The sequence below is a fragment of the Gymnodraco acuticeps genome, unplaced genomic scaffold (assembly GCF_902827175.1).
Source record: "Gymnodraco acuticeps unplaced genomic scaffold, fGymAcu1.1, whole genome shotgun sequence".
NCBI lineage: Eukaryota > Metazoa > Chordata > Actinopteri > Perciformes > Bathydraconidae > Gymnodraco > Gymnodraco acuticeps.
Window position 1 is genome coordinate 1 of NW_022991696.1, and position 19,870 is coordinate 19,870.

The 19,870-nt window shown below is 42.9% G+C and overlaps 2 protein-coding genes across 4 annotated transcripts in view; both read left to right on the forward strand.

The window, feature by feature from the left end:
* Window positions 1-614: 614 nt before the first annotated feature.
* On the forward strand, window positions 615-8,200 carry LOC117534573 (autophagy-related protein 16-2-like; the record flags this gene model as incomplete). The annotated part of the gene is given in 6 exon segments (XM_034198805.1): window positions 615-732; window positions 999-1,104; window positions 2,599-2,751; window positions 2,830-2,877; window positions 4,270-4,371; window positions 4,572-8,200. Coding segments are annotated over 6 exon segments (621 nt in total), but the record flags the coding sequence as incomplete, so codon positions are not given.
* Window positions 8,201-8,687: 487 nt separating this feature from the next.
* The window catches only part of arrb1 (arrestin, beta 1), a 41,144-nt gene continuing 29,961 nt past the window's right edge, over window positions 8,688-19,870 (forward strand). Inside the window, exons 1-2 of one of the 3 annotated variants that reach the window (XM_034198802.1) lie at window positions 8,688-8,929; window positions 9,191-9,217. In XM_034198802.1, the coding sequence (XP_034054693.1) occupies window positions 8,910-8,929; window positions 9,191-9,217 (47 nt within the window). In that variant the 5' untranslated portion in view covers window positions 8,688-8,909. The other 2 variants (XM_034198804.1, XM_034198803.1) reach the window with 2 other exon arrangements.

Below are 19,870 nucleotides of genomic sequence, written 5' to 3' on the forward strand. Positions count from 1 at the left end.
CCCTACACCTGTCTCACCCTGTCTCACCTCTCTAACCTGTCTCACCTCTCTAACCTGTCTCACCTCTCTAACCCGTCTCACCTCTCTAACCCGTCTCACCTCTCTAACCCTGTCTCACCTCTCTAACTTGTCTCACCTCTCTCACCTGTCTCACCTGTCTCACCTGTCTCACCTCTCTAACCTGTCTCACCTCTCTCACCCGTCTCACCTCTCTCACCTCTCTCACCTGTCTCACCTCTCTAACCTGTCTCACCTCTCTCACCTGTCTCACCTCTCTCACCCGTCTCACCTCTCTCACCTGTCTCACCTCTCACCCGTCTCACCATTCTCACCTCTCTCACCTCTCTCACCTGTCTGTCTCACCTCTCTCACCTGTCTGTGTCTCACCTCTCTCACCTGTCTGTGTCTCACCTCTCTCACCTGTCTCACCTCTCTCACCCGTCTCACCTCTCTAACTGTCTCACCTCTCTCACCTGTCTCACCTCTCTAACCTGTCTCACCTCTCTAACCTGTCTCACCTCTCTAACCTGTCTCACCTCTCTCACCTGTCTCACCTCTCTCACCCGTCTCACCTCTCTAACTTGTCTCACCTCTCTCACCTGTCTGTCTCTCAGGTGACTCTGACGGGTCACAGCAGGAGGGTGACAGCAGCTCGTTTCGGTTTGAATCTGCAGGTCGTGACGGGCAGCGCCGACAGAACGGTCCGACTGTGGGACCTTCAGAGAGCCTGCTGTGAGACACACACGCACATGCACACACACACACATGCACACACACACACACACACACACACACACACACACACAAAATAATACATATTCCGACAACAATTCGGGATATTTGGCAATAAACTAAATATGAAAAAATATGATTTTTATTTAATTTGTCAATGTTTTTTGTGGTGTGTGTGTGTGTGTGTGTGTGTGTGTGTGTGTGTGTGTGTGTGTGTGTGTGTGTGGTGTGTGTGTGTGTGTGTGTGTGTGTGTGTGCGTGCGCAGGTGTGCAGGTAGTAGAGGTGCCATCGTATTGCAGCGACCTCATCTGCACTGGGTATTGCATCATCAGCGGACACTACGATAGCAAGATCAGAGTTTGGGACACCAGGTGACGTCATTCACCTCATGAAGCCCCGCCCCTTTCCCCACTTCCTGTTTAAACGCTAATGTTAAACCTGATCATCTTCAGCTGAGGTGATGGGATGGTTTACAGCATCCTCTGTTAGTGACTGCAGGACAGTAAAACCTGATATGAGGACATTTTTAATAACTCTTTAATTTTTTATGTAAAGTAAAAATGTTGTGATTTTAAGAAAAAAGTCATCATTTTAAGAAAAAGTCAGAATGCCAAGAAATTGAGAAAGTTCGTCATTTTTTTGGGAGTCAAAATGTTATGATCTGAAGAATTTTTTTTAGAATTTTCGGATTTTTTTTTTAAATTCGAGAAACTTGAATTTTCAGAAAGAAATCAAGAGAAATTAGAAAATAGTAAAAATGCTGTGATTTTGAGAATAAAGTTAGAATTTTAGGAAAATGTCTGAAACATTTCTAAAGAAAAATACATAATTCAGAGGTTTGAGAAAAAACGCAATTATGATAATTATTTAATTGTACGCAAAAAGGAAACATTTTAGGGTAAAAAAACGTCACATTTTGAGATTCTCAGGAAAAAATGTAAATATTGTGATTTTGAGAAATAAAGTAAAGATTTTGAGAAAAAGTCAGAATTTTAAGTGAGAATGTTGTGATTTTTCTAACGCTCTGGTTAGACCGTGAGAGTCGTTATAAAAACATGCTCTCGTACAGCAGCAGCTCCTCACAGCTACAGACATCAACGTCAAACCTCTAATACACGTTTTTTGGATGAAGTAATCACAGATAGTTCGTTTCTCTCCTGAAGAACTGTTATAACTTAATAACACTTCATTTTAAAAGCTTAAAAACTGTTTCTCTGGAATGTAAAGCTGGAGACGATATATCAGTCTCGCTCTAACAGGAAGTACCCCACTCCTTTCATTCGTCCTCCGGGTGTCGTCACAGTTACTCCCCGTCTTCCTCTGTTACCTAGCAACAGCCCAGGACCCTCCCCCTCCCCCTCCTCCTCCTCCCCCTCTCCTCCTTCAGCTGATGATTGACAGCTCTGTCTTCCAATCACACTCCACTGTAAAACCTCCCTGAACCTCATTGGTCAGATTTAAAACTAATTATAATCTCCTTTTTTTATTTAACTTGTCAATGTTGGTAAATATATATATTTGTATTTTTATATATTATATCTTATTATTTGCATTATTATTTACAGCACTTCAATAATTTATATTGAGTACAAATTAAGAGACCCTGATAAAAAAACCATAAAGGTAAAAAAGCGAAAAATCCTAAATAGTCAGGAAAACAACGAGCTTAATTAATAATAAAAAATATATAATACAATTTAAATCATAAACCATCTTCATTAACAAACTCTCAGTACAAAAATAATAATAAACAAGTCTTAAAAAACATAACAAATTAATTAACATTTATTAAAAACTAAACTTTATTACATTAAACTCCTTTTGAATGAACAAGTTAATGAAGGTATTCTGATTCTCACTTGCAGGGCGGTGCGATGCATTCAGGAACTTCCCGCCCATGGGAAAGTCACGTCTCTGGACATCAGCCCCGACCATTGCCATCTGCTCAGCTGTTGCCGTGACGACTGCCTCCAGCTGATCGACCTGAGGGGGCGGAGCTACGAGCGCGTCTGCTTCAGGTACCGCCGTTTGAGTGCGTAACTTTGTGTTTGTTTGTGATGACACGGTTTCTCAGTGTTTTTCTCTCTCTCTTTTAGAGCCGACGGGTTTAAATGTGGCAGCGACAGCACGAAGGCTGTCATCAGGTGAGTTCAGGGGCCGTCGGGAAATAACACATTCCCACTGAGATGTTGACATGAAGAATTAATATTCCACTTATATTCCTGTCTTTATGCAGCCGTGCAAACCAACCAAAACATCTCCTTTAAAAATCTGGTTTATCACCAAAATCTGCATTTTACAAGGTTGCACTTGAACACATCATAACATCATTATAACTTACCTTCATCAAATACTTACTTTAAAATGACCGTCTATTAAATGTGCATTATTGCCATAAAAACACAAAATAAAAAGCATATTATTATTATTATTATTATCTGATTCCATGCTTGTGCCTCTGAAACAAAACATTACTACAGAAATATAGGGGGGGGGGGGACCTGCAGGGCTCATTTTCTGCGGGGCTCATTTTCTGCAGTTTCCTTGACAACGGCTGGACCAGGATGTGCTGTCTGCACACACACACACACACACACACACACGCACACACACACGCACGCACACACACACACACACACACACACACACACACACACACACACACACACACACACACACACACACACACACACACACACACACACAGTTGAGGGTTCCCAGCTGGTAAACTCTGTTGGATCCAGGAGATGAAGAATGAATCTCTCAGGACACAAACCTCCCTGCACATTTCCTGGAAAAAATCAAATGCGTGTCTTTTAAAAATGTGATCGTCTATACCCCATTTTAACGTTTTAAAATGACCTGATATGTATCTTGTTATGCCATAAGTACGGTGGCCAACAGGTGCAAACACGCTACAATGACCCAGAACATTTGCATTAGTAGAAACACGATGCAGCTTCAGAAAGGATGCAGATATAAAAACCCAAATACATCCACATGAAGAAACATCTTCAGCACATGCAGCGTTTAGAGAACATTCAGCAGCTTGAGGAGACATGCCCGATACAAAACGCTGAAGAAGCTGAAAACACAACGGAGACCAGGGGACACTAAAGAGTGACGCACACAGCTGGAGAACAGGGGACACTAAAGAGTCACTCTTTAGTGTCCCCTGGTCTCCCAGCTGTGTGCGTCACTCTTTAGTGTCCCCTGGTCTCCCAGCTGTGTGCGTCACTCTTTAGTGTCCCCTGGTCTCCCAGCTGTGTGCGAACTTGGACAAATTGTAGAATGTGAGCTACAAAGCTAATGCATACGCTAACAACAACAGGCTGATAGATTTAGTTTCAGTATAGACCACATATAGCAGCGCCGGGCTTCCTCACGATTGAATTCGCCACACAACGTTAGCTAAAGTAGCTCTGTGCACTTAGAAAGTTGACGCAAGGCTAGCTAACATCACCTTTGGGGCGTTTCATTGGAATAAAAATACCTATCGTGATTAAAGGTGACTTAACGTCTCTTCCTGTCTTCAGTCCAGACGGCTGCTTCCTCGCCGCTGGATCAGCTGACGGTGCAGTTTACATCTGGAACGTTTCCACCGGCAACCTGGAGACCCGCCTCCCCGACAAACACAGGTAACAAGACAAAAATCTAACACGTTCTGAGGATTTTTATAAAAGTTCCATTTGGTCCTTAAACGGTTAAATAAAAATAGTCAGAGGCCCCAAGACGCTTCCCTGAGGAACTCCAGGAGATATTGAAAGAATTACGACGTTTTTCTTTATTTAACCGTACAGAGTTCAGAAAACTTTAATAACCCGTCTTCTCTTTGAAGTTCGTCCATCAGCGCTGTCTCCTGGTCTCCGTCGGGCGAATACGTCGTCAGCGTGGACCTAAGTCGTCGGGCCGTCCTCTGGAGGGACGTCTGATAAAAAAGGTCATCGCAAAACAACGCACCTTAACGAGGAAAATAATCTGTCTTTTTTTTCTAAAGGTCACCTATTATGCAAAATCCTCTTCTTCATGTCTCTTCTACATCAACATGTGTACCCTCCCCCCCCCTTATCACCTGAATCTCCTCCTAGAGCACCATTGAGTTATTTGTAACCAAATGTCTCTCAGAGGGGCGTGGGGAGGGGCTCCTTATTTTCATCTAAAGTAACAGACAGAGAATCAGCACTTTGGAAACAGGGCTGAAACAGAGGGGATTATGGGTAATGCTGCAATGATCTGTTTGGTGTTTCAGCCAATCAGAGACAGGCTCTGGATATATCTGAGACCTGATATATTGATGGAAAAGAGTATAATAGGGGACCTTTAAGCTGTGTGTTGATTGGATAACGGGATGTGGAACTTCCTGCTTTTGTTGCATTTTGTGAAATAACTGAGCATTAATACAAACAACAACAATAAAGGTAAAATGTTTTTTTTAAAGGGGATACTACAAGAAGTTTTACCGGGTTTGAAATGAAATACCGACGCTGCTAAATGACGTAGAAACAAACAGCTAAAGAAAATATTTAAAATAAAATAATTTCAGTGCTCTCTATTTTTCTCATACTGCCTGTGCTGCAGAACCTCTTTTCACCCTCTGTCTGAAACCAGAGCCCAGTCTTCTCTGATTGGTTAGCTGGCCTGCTCTGTTGTGGTCAACCGATTGTGATGTCCTGCCCCCTTAGCCTATCATCCACAATGTGTTGGAGCGCTAGCCAATAGGAGCGCGAGTGTTCCGTAGTGATGTCACTATGTTCTTGAAGTAAATTACACGGTTTCAGTGACTCTACAGACCGTAAAGTATTAATATAATTAATATATTTTTTAACGTGTTTATCAAAGAGGATGACACAACAGCTGGTGACCGAATTGCTTTATTGAGAAATTGAAAATACTGTTCAAAAATTGTAAACGGATCTCAGATAAAGAATATAAAGATGTAAAGCAGGGTAACATATAAAGAACATTTTATTTATTTATTTGTTTGAGGGAATATTGTTTTGGTTCATTATAAAATATATTTCTTTTTTCATGTTATTTATTCTGGGAATATTTGTTTGTGTTTGCTCGTTAATGTTCAGCTTCAGGGATTTTAAAAGGGAACTTTCATTTGTTATGAATTAGGGAAAAAAGCTCAGAGACAAACTGTCCTGAGCTCAGAGACAAACTGTCCTGAGCTCAGAGACAAGCTGTCCTGAGCTCAGAGACAAACTGTCCTGAGCTCAGAGACAAAGCTGTCCTGAGCTCAGAGACAAACTGTCCTGAGCTCAGAGACAACTGTCCTGAGCTCAGAGACAAGCTGTCCTGAGCTCAGAGACAAACTGTCCTGAGCTCAGAGACAAGCTGTCCTGAGCTCAGAGACAAACTGTCCTGAGCTCAGAGACAAACTGTCCTGAGCTCAGAGACAAACTGTCCTGAGCTCAGAGACAAGCTGTCCTGAGCTCAGAGACAAACTGTCCTGAGCTCAGAGACAAAGCTGTCCTGAGCTCAGAGACAAAACTGTCCTGAGCTCAGAGACAAACTGTCCTGAGCTCAGAGACAAACTGTCCTGAGCTCAGAGACAAGCTGTCCTGAGCTCAGAGACAAACTGTCCTGAGCTCAGAGACAAACTGTCCTGAGCTCAGAGACAAACTGTCCTGAGCTCAGAGACAAACTGTCCTGAGCTCAGAGACAAGCTGTCCTGAGCTCAGAGACAAACTGTCCTGAGCTCAGAGACAAACTGTCCTGAGCTCAGAGACAAACTGCCGGCACAAACAACACAGATAAAGCTGTGTATTGTGGGATGTAAGCAGATAGGGGTTCATTCATGCTTTTGTAACAACAGTAATAACAGACAGGGGCGGACTGGGACTAAGAATCAGCCGGGACTCTCGACCGGCCCACTTCGGTACCGCAAGTAAATACAGCTAGTAAATTGTCGACGGGGGGTTCTAGTGACTTATCCAACCGGCCCACATCTCTCCGTCCGACCGACCCACTTCAGTACCGGCAGCCCATCGGGATTCGTCCCGATGGCCAGTCCGCCACTGATAACAGCTGGGATTCACCCCCAATCTTTCACTCCTGTTCGGATACTGTTAGCTCTTCCGGCTTAGCGCTAGCAGCGTCTTATAAGATAGAGCCCAGTCTCACAAAAAAACATGTAATAGCTACGTTTGTCCACAGTGCAAAACGTAGTATATTTACAAATAACCCTCTCTATATTTTTGTCCAATTAATTTCTAATGGTCCGTGTCACGTGATCGCAAACTTTCCCACTGAGAAAAAAAAACATGGCGGACACCCGATTTAATTTTAGTGGAAAATCCTAAATTGTCGGAGAGTTTGGCGTTAAAATGCTTTTTGATTACATTTAGCGAGAAGTTTACAGTATATTGTACTTTTATAGTCTACATCCAGTGGATGTGTAGAATCTTTAGTTTGATAGATATTACGAAGATTATTTGAGCTCCATGTGTTTTTTTTTTACAAAATATTGTATCCCTGTCACGTCCTGAGAGGGTTATTTGTGAATATACTACGTGTTGCCCTGTGGACCAACGTAGCTATTACACGTTTTTTGTGAGACTGGGTTTGAAGATAAGTTTTATTTAGGAAGATTTAGTTTTACAAAAAGCAAATGTTCAGTTTCTATAATAACTCTCACTGCCAGAGGGTAAACAACAAACAGAAAAATAATATTTGTAAATATTTGTTCATCTAGAGCAGTGTTTCTCAAACTTTTTCATACCAAGGACCACTTAACCAATAAAAAAACACTCGCGGACCACCTAACTCCACAAATATCCAAAAACACATCGTTTTTTACAAATCGCCTGAATATGGTACAAACAAGTGGCCACATGTGTGATGAAGGTGTTTATCTGGGCTATATCATGCAATTGGAAGTGAAACTTAAGCTCGCTCCATTGCGGAGATATTCCCGCGAGAGTGCGGAAAACTTATTTATTTCAAATGTGAAATTTTACCAATATACTCACGGACCACTAGGGGGCGCTCACGGACCACCAGTGGTCCGTGGACCACACTTTGAGAAGCACTGATCTAGAGACATGAAAGGTCCGTTTACCTCTATTTAACGTTAGATACAGGAGGTGTGTGGCGTAGTGGACTAGCGCATTGGTGTTGGGATCAGGGGAGCACAGGTTCGAACCCCACCGCAGTCAACATGTCGTTGTGTCCCTGAGACACTTCACCCCAAATTATGTAAGTCGCTTTGGATAAAAGCGTCTAACAAGTGACATGTAATGTAAGATAGCTAGCTGTCGGCCCAGATTGACCTTTTTATCAATACTGAATATGATTTCCTTAAAAACTGTTTTTCTGATATTTTGAGGATAAATGATGGAGTTTGTCTCTGAACTTATGAAATATTAATACTGAGTGAAGACTGTCTGATATATTTATAATGTTTACATTCTGTAATAATTTCTAATAAATGCTTTCTAATAAAATGCTTTCCCACCTTCAGCCCGTCTCATATTCATACCTATTTTTATTTATTAATACATTTAAATATCTTGTCATAAATATTTAAAGATTTGATGTGACAGCGATGATGGAGCTCCGGGCGTTTTCACACATTAAGGAGTTTATTGACGAGCTCGTTATGGAGCCAACAGCTGCTGCTCCGAGCCACTGAAGAAGCTAAACTAGGAGTACAAGTGAACAGGAGCAGGACATAGAAAGTACCTCAAAGATAAACCCAACGACAGTTTAACTCATTTAATTACTGCTTTTTAGATTCACAGAAATAGTCAGAATTTTTAAAGTCCGGATTTTCAGAAAAATAGTCTATATTTTTCTGAAAAAGTGAAACATTAAAAAAAATCAAATGTAAAAGTCAGAATTATTTGAGAAAAAGTCTAAATTTTACAAAAACCTTTTAAACAAAAGTCAGTAAATTTAGATTTTGAGAAAAAAGTCAGAATTTTGAGAAAAGGCTGAATTGTGAACAGAGGGATTTTAAGGATAGAGGAAGGAACGGGGGTAATATGTAGAGAAGAGGGAGGAAGTCGAAAGAATGAGGGAGAGGAGAGAGAGGGAGGTGAAATAGAGCGAGAGGAGGGGGAGGGAAACCTCCTCCTGAGAGTCTGACGACTTCCTGTCGGGGGGGAGGAGGGAGAGATCCTCCCTCAGTTTCCACGGAAACGGCCTCCCTCTCTGTCGGCTCGTCAGGATGGGAGATAAAGGAACGAGGTGAGTCAATGGGGGAGACAAACCTTAAAACACGGTGTGTGTGTGTGTGTGTGTGTGTGTGTGTGTGTGTGTGTGTGTGTGTGTGTGTGTGTGTGTGTGTGTGTGTGTGTGTAGGCGTGTGTGTTTGTGTGTGTGTAGGCGTGTGTGTGACGTCTTCTTCTGCTTTTTATTAATATATTGATGGATGATATTTGAGCCGTTAATTTGATGCCGACAGGAAACAGTTGTTCATTAATCTCATGTTTTTAATGTCGTTGTCAGAAACCTGGAGGAGGATCAGATGTTTCTGTGAGATTTATTTAAATATTTTAGTTTTTATGGTTTTTTTCATTTATTTTTCATGCAGATTTTAAGTGGAAATATCTCTAAAATGTACGCTGACAGGAAAAGAGGATTATTCTTCTGATAATTCCTCTGTGGGATAAAATAACATTTCTGTCATTTAGTGTTTTGTGATATTTCTCACATGTATTTGACTTTTTTAAAACATTTTAATTATTATTTGTTTAAAGGTCTCCTATCATCCTCTCTTTCGTCAATACATCCCAGGTCTCAGATATATCCAGAGCCTGTCTCTGATTGGCTGAAACACCAAACAGATCATTGCAGCATTACCCATAATCCCCTCTGTTTCAGCCCTGTTTCCAAAGTGCTGATTCTCTGTCTGTTACTTTAGATGAAAATAAGTAGCCCCTCCCCACGCACCTATGAGAGACATTTGGGTACAAAGAACTCAATAGCCGCGTTCACGCGTACTTTTCCCCCTTTAGTTCCGATATAGTTCCGAAATGTCGCGTTCACACCAAAAAGAGCCGGAACTAAAATTAATTATTTTTCTCCCCCGTCCCTGCTAGAGAGCAGGTATTCTGTGGGAGAAAAAGGTTCCTATGTCTGATTGGCTGGGCGGCTGAGGTGACGGCGTTCTGGCGATTTACTCGGAAGGCTTCAGTAGAAGCTGCTGGGAGTCCCAGCAGCTTCTACTGAAGCCAACTCCGGGGACTTCCGGCCAGGGACTCCGGGTGGCAGTATAGGCCGTGAAGCTGTTTACGGCCTGCCAGTAAACCCAAAGCAGAAGAAGAAGAAGTGACGTCAGCGGCTTCATTTGCCTAATCCTCCCTCAGGGACTTATTCCGGTGTGAACGTGATCTGTACTTAGTTCATCAGAACTAAAGAGTTCTCATGAACTAAGTACGGCAAAGTACTTGGTGTGAAAGCGCCTTTTGGTGCTCTAGGAGGAGATTCAGGTGATAAGGGGGGGGGGGGGTTACTTTGGTTGCTGATTGGCTAATGGTTACACAAGACAACACATCGTTATGACATCATAAAGTGGCCAAAATCTGATCAGCTCATTTTCAGACAGGTTTTTATAGAAATGGATCAAAAAGAGAGAGAATCTTTGTTCCTGAAACTTTCAGAGTCTCTTTCCACAAAGGGGACACATGTTGATGTAGAAGAGACATGAAGAAGAGGGGACACATGTTGATGTAGAAGAGACATGAAGAAGAGGGGACACTGTTGTAGAAAGAGACTGAATCTAATATCTGGAATGTTGGTACATGAAGAAGAGGGGACACATGTTGATGTAGAAGAGACATGAAGAAGAGGGACACATGTTGATGTAGAAGAGACATGAAGAAGAGGGGGACAGCATGTTGATGTAGAGAGACATGAAGAAGAGGGGACACATGTTGATGGTAGAAGAGACAATGAAGAAGAGGGGGACACATGTTTGATGTAGAAGAGACATGAAGAAGAGGGGACACATGTTGATATAGAAGAGACATGAAGAAGAGGGGACACATGTTGATGTAGAAGAGACAGAAGAAGAGGGGACACTGTTGATATAGAAGAACATGAAGAAGAGGGGACACATGTTGATGTAGAAGAGACATGAAGAAGAGGGGACACATGTTGATGTAGAAGAGACATGAAGAAGAGGGGACACATGGTGATGTAGAAGAGACATGAAGAAAGAGGGGACACATGTTGATGTAGAAGAGACATGAAGAAGAGGGGACACATGTTGATGTAGAAGAGACATGAAGAAGAGGGGACACATGTTGATGTAGAAGAGACGTGAAGAAGAGGGGGACACATGTTGATGTAGAAGAGACATGAAGAAGAGGGGACACATGTTGATGTAGAAGAGACCATGAAGAAGAGGGGACACATGTTGATGTAGAAGAGACATGAAGAAGAGGGGACAACATGTTGATGTAGAAGAGACATGAAGAAGAGGGGACACATGTTGATGTAGAAGAGACATGAAGAAGAGGGGACACATGTTGATGTAGAAGAGACATGAAGAAGAGGGGACACATGTTGATGTAGAAGAGACATGAAGAAGAGGGGACACATGTTGATGTAGAAGAGACATGGAAGAAAGAGGGGACACATGTTGATGGAGAAGAGACATGGAGAAGAGGGGACACATGTTGATGTAGAAGAGACATGAAGAATAGGGGACACATGTTGATGTAGAAGGAGACATGAAAGAAGAGGGGACACATGTTGATGTAAGAAGAGACATGAAGAAGAGGGGACACATGTTGGATGTAGAAGAGACATGAAGAAGAGGGGACACATGGTGATGTAAGAAAGATAGACATGAAGAAGAGGGGACACATGTTGATGTAGAAGAGACGTGAAGAAGAGGGGGACACATGTTGATGTAGAAGAGACGTGAAGAAGAGGGACACATGTTGAGGTAGAAGAGACATGTTATTAGAAGAGAGGAAGCGACGGTATGGTATAGAGATGATAGAGGGGACACATGTTGATGTAGAAGAGACGTGAAGAAGAGGGGACACATGTTGATGTAGAAGAGACATGAAGAGAGGGGGACAACATGTTGATGAAGAAGAGACATGAAGAAGAGTGGACACATGTTGATGTAGAAGAGACATAAGAAGAGGGGACACATGTTGATGTAGAAGAGACATGAAGAAGAGGGGACACATGTTGATGAAGAAGAGACATGAAGAAGAGTGGACACATGTTGATGTAGAAGAGACATGAAGAAGAGGGGACACATGTTGATGTAGAAGAGACATGAAGAAGAGGAGACACATGTTGATGTAGAAGAGACATGAGGAAGAGGGGACACATGTTGATGTAGAAGAGACATGAAGAAGAGAGGACACATGTTGATGTAGAAGATACATGAAGAAGAGGGGACACATGTTGATGTAGAAGATACATGAAGAAGAGGGGACACATGTTGATGTAGAAGAGACATGAGGAAGAGGGGACACATGTTGATGTAGAAGAGACATGAAGAAGAGAGGACACATGTTGATGTAGAAGATACATGAAGAAGAGGGGACACATGTTGATGTAGAAGATACATGAAGAAGAGGGGACACATGTTGATGTAGAAGAGACATGAAGAAGAGAGGACACATGTTGATGTAGAAGAGACATGAAGAAGAGGGGACACATGTTGATGTAGAAGATACATGAAGAAGAGGGGACACATGTTGATGTAGAAGATACATGAAGAAGAGGGGACACATGTTGATGTAGAAGATACATGAAGAAGAGGGGACACATGTTGATGTAGAAGATACATGAAGAAGAGGGGACACATGTTGATGTAGAAGAGACATGGAGAAGAGGGGACACATGTTGATGTAGAAGAGACATGAAGAAGAGGGGACACATGTTGATGTAGAAGAGACATGAAGAAGAGGGGACACATGTTGATGAAGAAGAGACGTGAAGAAGAGGGGACACATGTTGATGAAGAAGAGACGTGAAGAAGAGGGGACACATGTTGATGTAGAAGAGACATGAAGAAGAGGGGACACATGCTGATGAAGAAGAGACGTGAAGAAGAGGGGACACATGTTGATGTAGAAGAGACATGAAGAAGAGGGGACACATGTTGATGTAGAAGATACATGAAGAAGTGGGGACACATGTTGATATAGAAGAGACATGAAGAAGAGGGGACACATGTTGATGTAGAAGATACATGAAGAAGAGGGGACACATGTTGATATAGAAGAGACATGAAGAAGAGGGGACACATGTTGATGAAGAAGAGACGTGAAGAAGAGGGGACACATGTTGATGTAGAAGAGACGTGAAGAAGAGGGGACACATGCTGATGAAGAAGAGACGTGAAGAAGAGGGGACACATGTTGATGTAGAAGAGACATGAAGAAGAGGGGACACATGTTGATGTAGAAGAGATATGGAGAAGAGGGGACACATGTTGATGTAGAAGAGACGTGAAGAAGAGGGGACACATGTTGATGTAGAAGAGACATGAAGAAGAGGGGACACATGTTGATGTAGAAGATACATGAAGAAGAGGGGACACATGTTGATGTAGAAGAGACATGAAGAAGAGGGGACACATGTTGATATAGAAGAGACATGAAGAAGAGGGGACACATGTTGATGTAGAAGAGACATGGAGAAGAGGGGACACATGTTGATGTAGAAGAGACATGAAGAAGAGGGGACACATGTTGATGTAGAAGAGACATGAAGAAGAGTGGACACATGTTGATGTAGAAGATACATGAAGAAGAGGGGACACATGTTGATGTAGAAGATACATGAAGAAGAGGGGACACATGTTGATGTAGAAGAGACATGAAGAAGAGGGGACACATGTTGATGTAGAGGAGACATGAAGAAGAGGGGACACATGTTGATGTAGAAGAGACATGAAGAAGAGGGGACACATGTTGATGTAGAAGAGACATGAAGAAGAGGGGACACATGTTGATGAAGAAGAGACATGAAGAAGAGGGGACACATGTTGATGTAGAAGAGACATGAAGAAGAGGGGACACATGTTGATGTAGAAGATACATGAAGAAGAGGGGACACATGTTGATGTAGAAGAGACTTGAAGAAGAGAGGACACATGTTGATGTAGAAGAGACATGAAGAAGAGGGGACACATGTTGATATAGAAGAGACATGAAGAAGAGGGGACACATGTTGATGTCGAAGAGACATGGAGAAGAGGGGACACATGTTGATGTAGAAGAGACATGAAGAAGAGGGGACACATGTTGATGTAGAAGAGACATGAAGAAGAGGGGACACATGTTGATGTAGAAGAGACATGAAGAAGAGGGGACACATGTTGATGTAGAAGAGACATGAAGAAGAGGGGACACATGTTGATGTAGAAGAGACATGAAGAAGAGGGGACACATGTTGATGTAGAAGAGACATGAAGAAGAGGGGACACATGTTGATGTAGAAGAGACATGGAAGAGGGGGGACACATGTTGATGTAGAAGAGACATGAAGAAGAGGGGACACATGTTGATGTAGAGGAGACATGAAGAAGAGGGGACACATGTTGATGTAGAAGAGACATGAAGAAGAGGGGGACACATGTTGATGTAGAAGAGACCATGAAGAAGAGGGGACACATGTTGATGTAGAGGAGACATGAAGAAGAGGGGACACATGTTGATGTAGAAGAGACATGAAGAAGAGGGGACACATGTTGATGAAGAAGAGACATGAAGAAGAGGGGACACATGTTGATGTAGAAGTGACATGAAGAAGAGGGGACACATGTTGATGTAGAAGATACATGAAGAAGAGGGGACACATGTTGATGTAGAAGAGACGTGAAGAAGAGAGGACACATGTTGATGTAGAAGAGACATGAAGAAGAGGGGACACATGTTGATGTAGAAGAGACATGAAGAAGAGGAGACACATGTTGATGTAGAAGAGACATGAAGAAGAGAGGACACATGTTGATGTAGAAGAGACATGAAGAAGAGGGGACACATGTTGATGTCGAAGAGACATGGAGAAGAGGGGACACATGTTGATGTAGAAGAGACATGAAGAAGAGGGGACACATGTTGATGTAGAAGAGACATGAAGAAGAGGGGACATGTTGATGTAGAAGAGACATGGAGAAGAAGATTTTGCAGAATAGGAGACCTTTAAGTTATTCATTTGTTCATTTTCATTTAAACTCTCAGATGTTTTGGAAATGTACCATTTCCCTTTATTTCCTTACATATTTTGTTTGATTTTTTAAACGTCTTAAAAAATATTTTTAAAAAGATGTACATTACATTTTCATATAGTTTCATTTTTTGACATATGTTTGGATATTTGAGACATTCCTTAAAACCTTTTTTATTTCATTAATATTATTTGGATATTTTTCAGTACTTAAAAGTTTATTTCATTTTGAATTTTTAAATGTATTTTTGGAAGAAATATGAATGTTTTTTTGTTTTACAAATTTATTTTGAACATTTGTTGCCAACATTAAAATGGCAAAAGTGCTACTTAATGAATGTTGAGTCTTTGCGACTGAATTGGCTTTAATCTTCATGTTACTGGAGTCAAGCTGAACATCCCTGTGTGTGTGTGTGTGTGTGTGTGTGTGTGTGTGTGTGTGTGTGTGTGTGTGTGTGTGTGTGTGTGTGTGTTTTGCAGGCTGCTCGTGTTGGCAGAATATGAATGAGTTCACATCAGAGAGACATGCAGAGCAGCTCAAACCAAACCTCATCCTAAAAACGTTAAAACGTCTAAATGTGATGTCATGGATCTGTTTCGGTGTTTCTGCTTCTTGTCATTTCTTGAAATGCTTCATATAAATTACATCTTGAGAAAGCTAAAAGGTTATGCAAGCTAATAACAGGAACATGTATACTCAATACTACAACCTGCAAAGCTCTCCAGCTTTTATCTGTAATATACTTAATTTATTTTTAAACAGTTATTACAGATCGACTGAGCTTTTTCCCACAGAAGAAACAAAACATTGTTGTGTTTTATGCACATTTTAAGTTAAATGTCTCTTAAATAAACAACGAAAGGATTTTTATTAAATTAGTATTTTTAAGAAATTACATTTAAAACAAATCTTTTTCTGTGATTTTTCGGACTTTCTTCAGAAGAAAACAAGCGACATTTATCACATATTTTTGAATTGTTTTAACTTATTGTTCAAATATATTAATCAAAAATGTTCAGCAGTTTTTTCATATTTCTTTCATATAAATATCGGCATTTATCTTACAACATTTCTAGAAAATATTCAAGGAAATGCGCATTTATCAACACTTTTTTGCACATTCTTTAAAATCATATCTTTAAAAACATTTCAGTCAGATAACTCACGTGTTCCTTTAACATGTTTATTAGAAGCAGCATATAGTTGAGTTTGGCTTCTGGGCTCGGGCCTCATCGCTCCACAGATATACATAGCACGATGAGTGATGATTAAATAACCCCCGAGCCTACAGGTGGAAGCTGGGGTGGAAGCTGGGTGGAGCTGGGGTGGAAGCTGGGTGGAAGCTGGGGTGGAAGCTGGGGTGGAAGCTGGGTGGAAACTGGGGTGGGAAGCTGGAGTGGATGCTGGGGTGGAAGCTGGGTGGAAGCTGGGGGTGGAAGCTGGGGTGGAAGCTGGGGTGGAAGCTGGGGTGGAAGCTGGGGTGGAAGCTGGGATGGAAGCTGGGGTGGTGGTGGAGTGGAAGCTGGGGTGGAGCTGGGGTGGAAGCTGGGGTGGAAGCTGGGTGGAAGCTGGGGTGGAAGCTGGGGTGGAAGCTGAGGTGGAAGCTGGGGTGGAAGCTGGGTGGAAGCTGGGGTGGGAAGCTGGGTGGAAGCTGGGTGGAAGCTGGGGTGGAAGCTGGGGTGGTAAGCTGGGTGGAAGCTGAGGTGAAGCGGGGTGGAAGCTGGGGTGGAAGCTGGGTGGAAGCTGGGGTGGAAGCTGGGGTGGAAGCTGGGGTGGTGGTGGGGGTGGATGCTGGGGTGGAAGCTGGGGTGGAAGCTGGGATGGAAGCTGGGGTGGTGGTGGAGTGGAAGCTGGGGTGGAAGCTGGGGTGGAAGCTGGGTGGAAGCTGGGGTGGAAGCTGGGGTGGAAGCTGAGGTGGGAAGCTGGGGTGGAAGCTGGGGTGGAAGCTGGGGTGGAAGCTGGGGTGGAAGCTGGGGTGGAAGCTGGGGTGGATGCTGGGGTGGAAGCTGGGGTGGAAGCTGGGGTGGTGGTGGGGTGGAAGCTGGGGTGGATGCTGGGGTGGAAGCTGGGGTGGAAGCTGGGGTGGAAGCTGGGGGGTGGTGGTGGGGTGGAAGCTGGGTGGTGGTGTGGGGGTGGATGCTGGGGTGAAGCTGGGGGGGAAGCTGGGGTGGAAGCTGGGGTGGAAGCTGGGGTGGAAGCTGGGTGGAAGCTGGGGTGGAAACTGGGGGTGGAAGCTGAGGTGGAAGCTGGGGGTGGAAGCTGGGGTGGAAGCTGGGTGGAAGCTGGGGTGGAAGCTGGGGTGGAAGCTGGGGTGGAAGCTGGGGTGGTGGTGGGGTGGATGCTGGGGTGGAAGCTGGGGTGGAAGCTGGGATGGAAGCTGGGGTGGTGGTGGAGTGGAAGCTGGGGTGGAAGCTGGGGTGGAAGCTGGGGTGGAAGCTGGGTGGAAGCTGGGGTGGAAGCTGGGGTGGAAGCTGGGGTGGAAGCTGGGGTGGAAGCTGGGGTGGAAGCTGGGGTGGAAGCTGGGGTGGATGCTGGGGTGGATGCTGGGGTGGTGGTGGGGTGGATGCTGGGGTGGAAGCTGGGGTGGAAGCTGGGGTGGAAGCTGGGGTGGTGGTGGGGTGGAAGCTGGGGTGGTGGTGGGGTGGATGCTGGGGTGGAAGCTGGGGTGGAAGCTGGGGTGGAAGCTGGGGTGGAAGCTGGGGTGGAAGCTGGGGTGGTGGTGGGGCAGCAATTGCAGCAACAAGCAAAGCATAGAGAGAGATCTCCAGGTTAAATAGAGCGGCATATTAAGGAGACTCTGTTTGGTTGGTTGTAGAGTGGCAAGGGGCGTTATGTGTGAATGCAGCATAGGTGCTCGAGTTGACTGCCTGAACTAGCTCGCAGGCTTCGCCCCATTTATATAATATTTTGGGCATCTTCTAAATTCCCCAAAAAATATCTTTAGAATGTTTTTCGGAAATGTTTCATATTTTTCCCAAATTTTTCGTTCATGGATTTTCAAAAACATTATTTGATACTTCTGCCAACATTCTTTGGAATTTAAAAAAAAATTACCTCACATTTCTGGGACATGATTTGGGAATATAATGACTCAATTTTCTTACATGTTTCGGTTATTTTGTTAAGTAGAGACTGATATACACCTGATCATCAGCAGGAGAGGACTCTTTAAAGTAGAAACACTACATACTGATATACACCTGAACATCAGCAGGAGAGGACTCTTTAAAGTAGAAACACTACATACTGATATACACCTGAACATCAGCAGGAGAGGACTCTTTAAAGTAGAGACACTACATACTGATATATACCTGAACATCAGCAGGAGAGGACTCTTTAAAGTAGAAACACTACATACTGATATACACCTGAACATCAGCAGGAGAGGACTCTTTAAAGTAGAGACACTACATACTGATATACACCTGAACATCAGCAAGGAGAGGACTCTTTAAAGTAGAGACACTACATACTGATATACAACTGAACATCAGCAGGAGAGGACTCTTTAAGTAGAGACACTACATACTGATATAAGCCTGAACATCAGCAGGAGAGGACTCTTTAAAGTAGAGATACTACATACTGATATACACCTGAACATCAGCAGGAGAGGACTCTTTAAAGTAGAGACACTACATACTGATATAAGCCTGAACATCAGCAGGAGATGACTCTTTAAAGTAGAGACACTACATACTGATATACACCTGAACAACAGCAGGAGAGGACTCTTTAAAGTAGAGACACTACATACTGATATACACCTGAACATCAGCAGGAGAGGACTCTTTAAAGTAGAAACACTACATACTGATATACACCTGAACATCAGCAGGAGAGGACTCTTTAAAGTAGAGACACTACATACTGATATACACCTGAACATCAGCAGGAGAGGACTCTTTAAAGTAGAGACACTACATACTGATATATACCTGAACATCAGCAGGAGAGGACTCTTTAAAGTAGAGACATACATACTGATATACACCTGAACATCAGCAGGAGAGGACTCTTTAAAGTAGAGACACTACATACTGATATACACCTGAACATCAGCAGGAGAGGACTCTTTAAAGTAGAGACACTACATACTGATATAAGCCTGAACATCAGCAGGAGAGGACTCTTTAAAGTAGAGATACTACATACTGATATACACCTGAACATCAGCAGGAGAGGACTCTTTAAAGTAGAGACACTACATACTGATATACACCTGAACATCAGCAGGAGAGGACTCTTTAAAGTAGATACACTACATACTGATATAAGCCTGAACATCAGCAGGAGATGACTCTTTAAAGTAGAGACACTACATACTGATATACACCTGAACAACAGCAGGAGAATGACTCTTTAAAGTAGAGACACTACATACTGATATACACCCTGAACATCAGCAGGAGATGGACTCTTTAAAGTAGAGACACTACATACTGATATACACCTGAACAATCAGCAGGAGAGGACTCTTTAAAGTAGAGACACTACATACTGATATACACCTGAACATAAGCAGGAGAGCACTCTTAAAGTAGAGACACTACATACTGATATATACCTGAACATCAGAGCAGGAAGAGGACTCTTAAAGTAGAGATACTACATACTGATATACACCTGAACATCAGCAGGAGAGGACTCTTTAAAGTAGAGACACTACATACTGATATACACCTGAACATCAGCAGGAGAGGACTCTTTAAAGTAGAAACACTACATACTGATATACACCTGAAAATCAACAGGAGAGGACTCTTTAAAGTAGAGACACTACATACTGATATATACCTGAACATCAGCAGGAGAGGACTCTTTAAAGTAGAGATACTACATACTGATATACACCTGAACATCAGCAGGAGAGGACTCTTTAAAGTAGATACACTACATACTGATATACACCTGAACATCAGCAGGAGAGGACTCTTTAAAGTAGAAACACTACATACTGATATACACCTGAACATCAG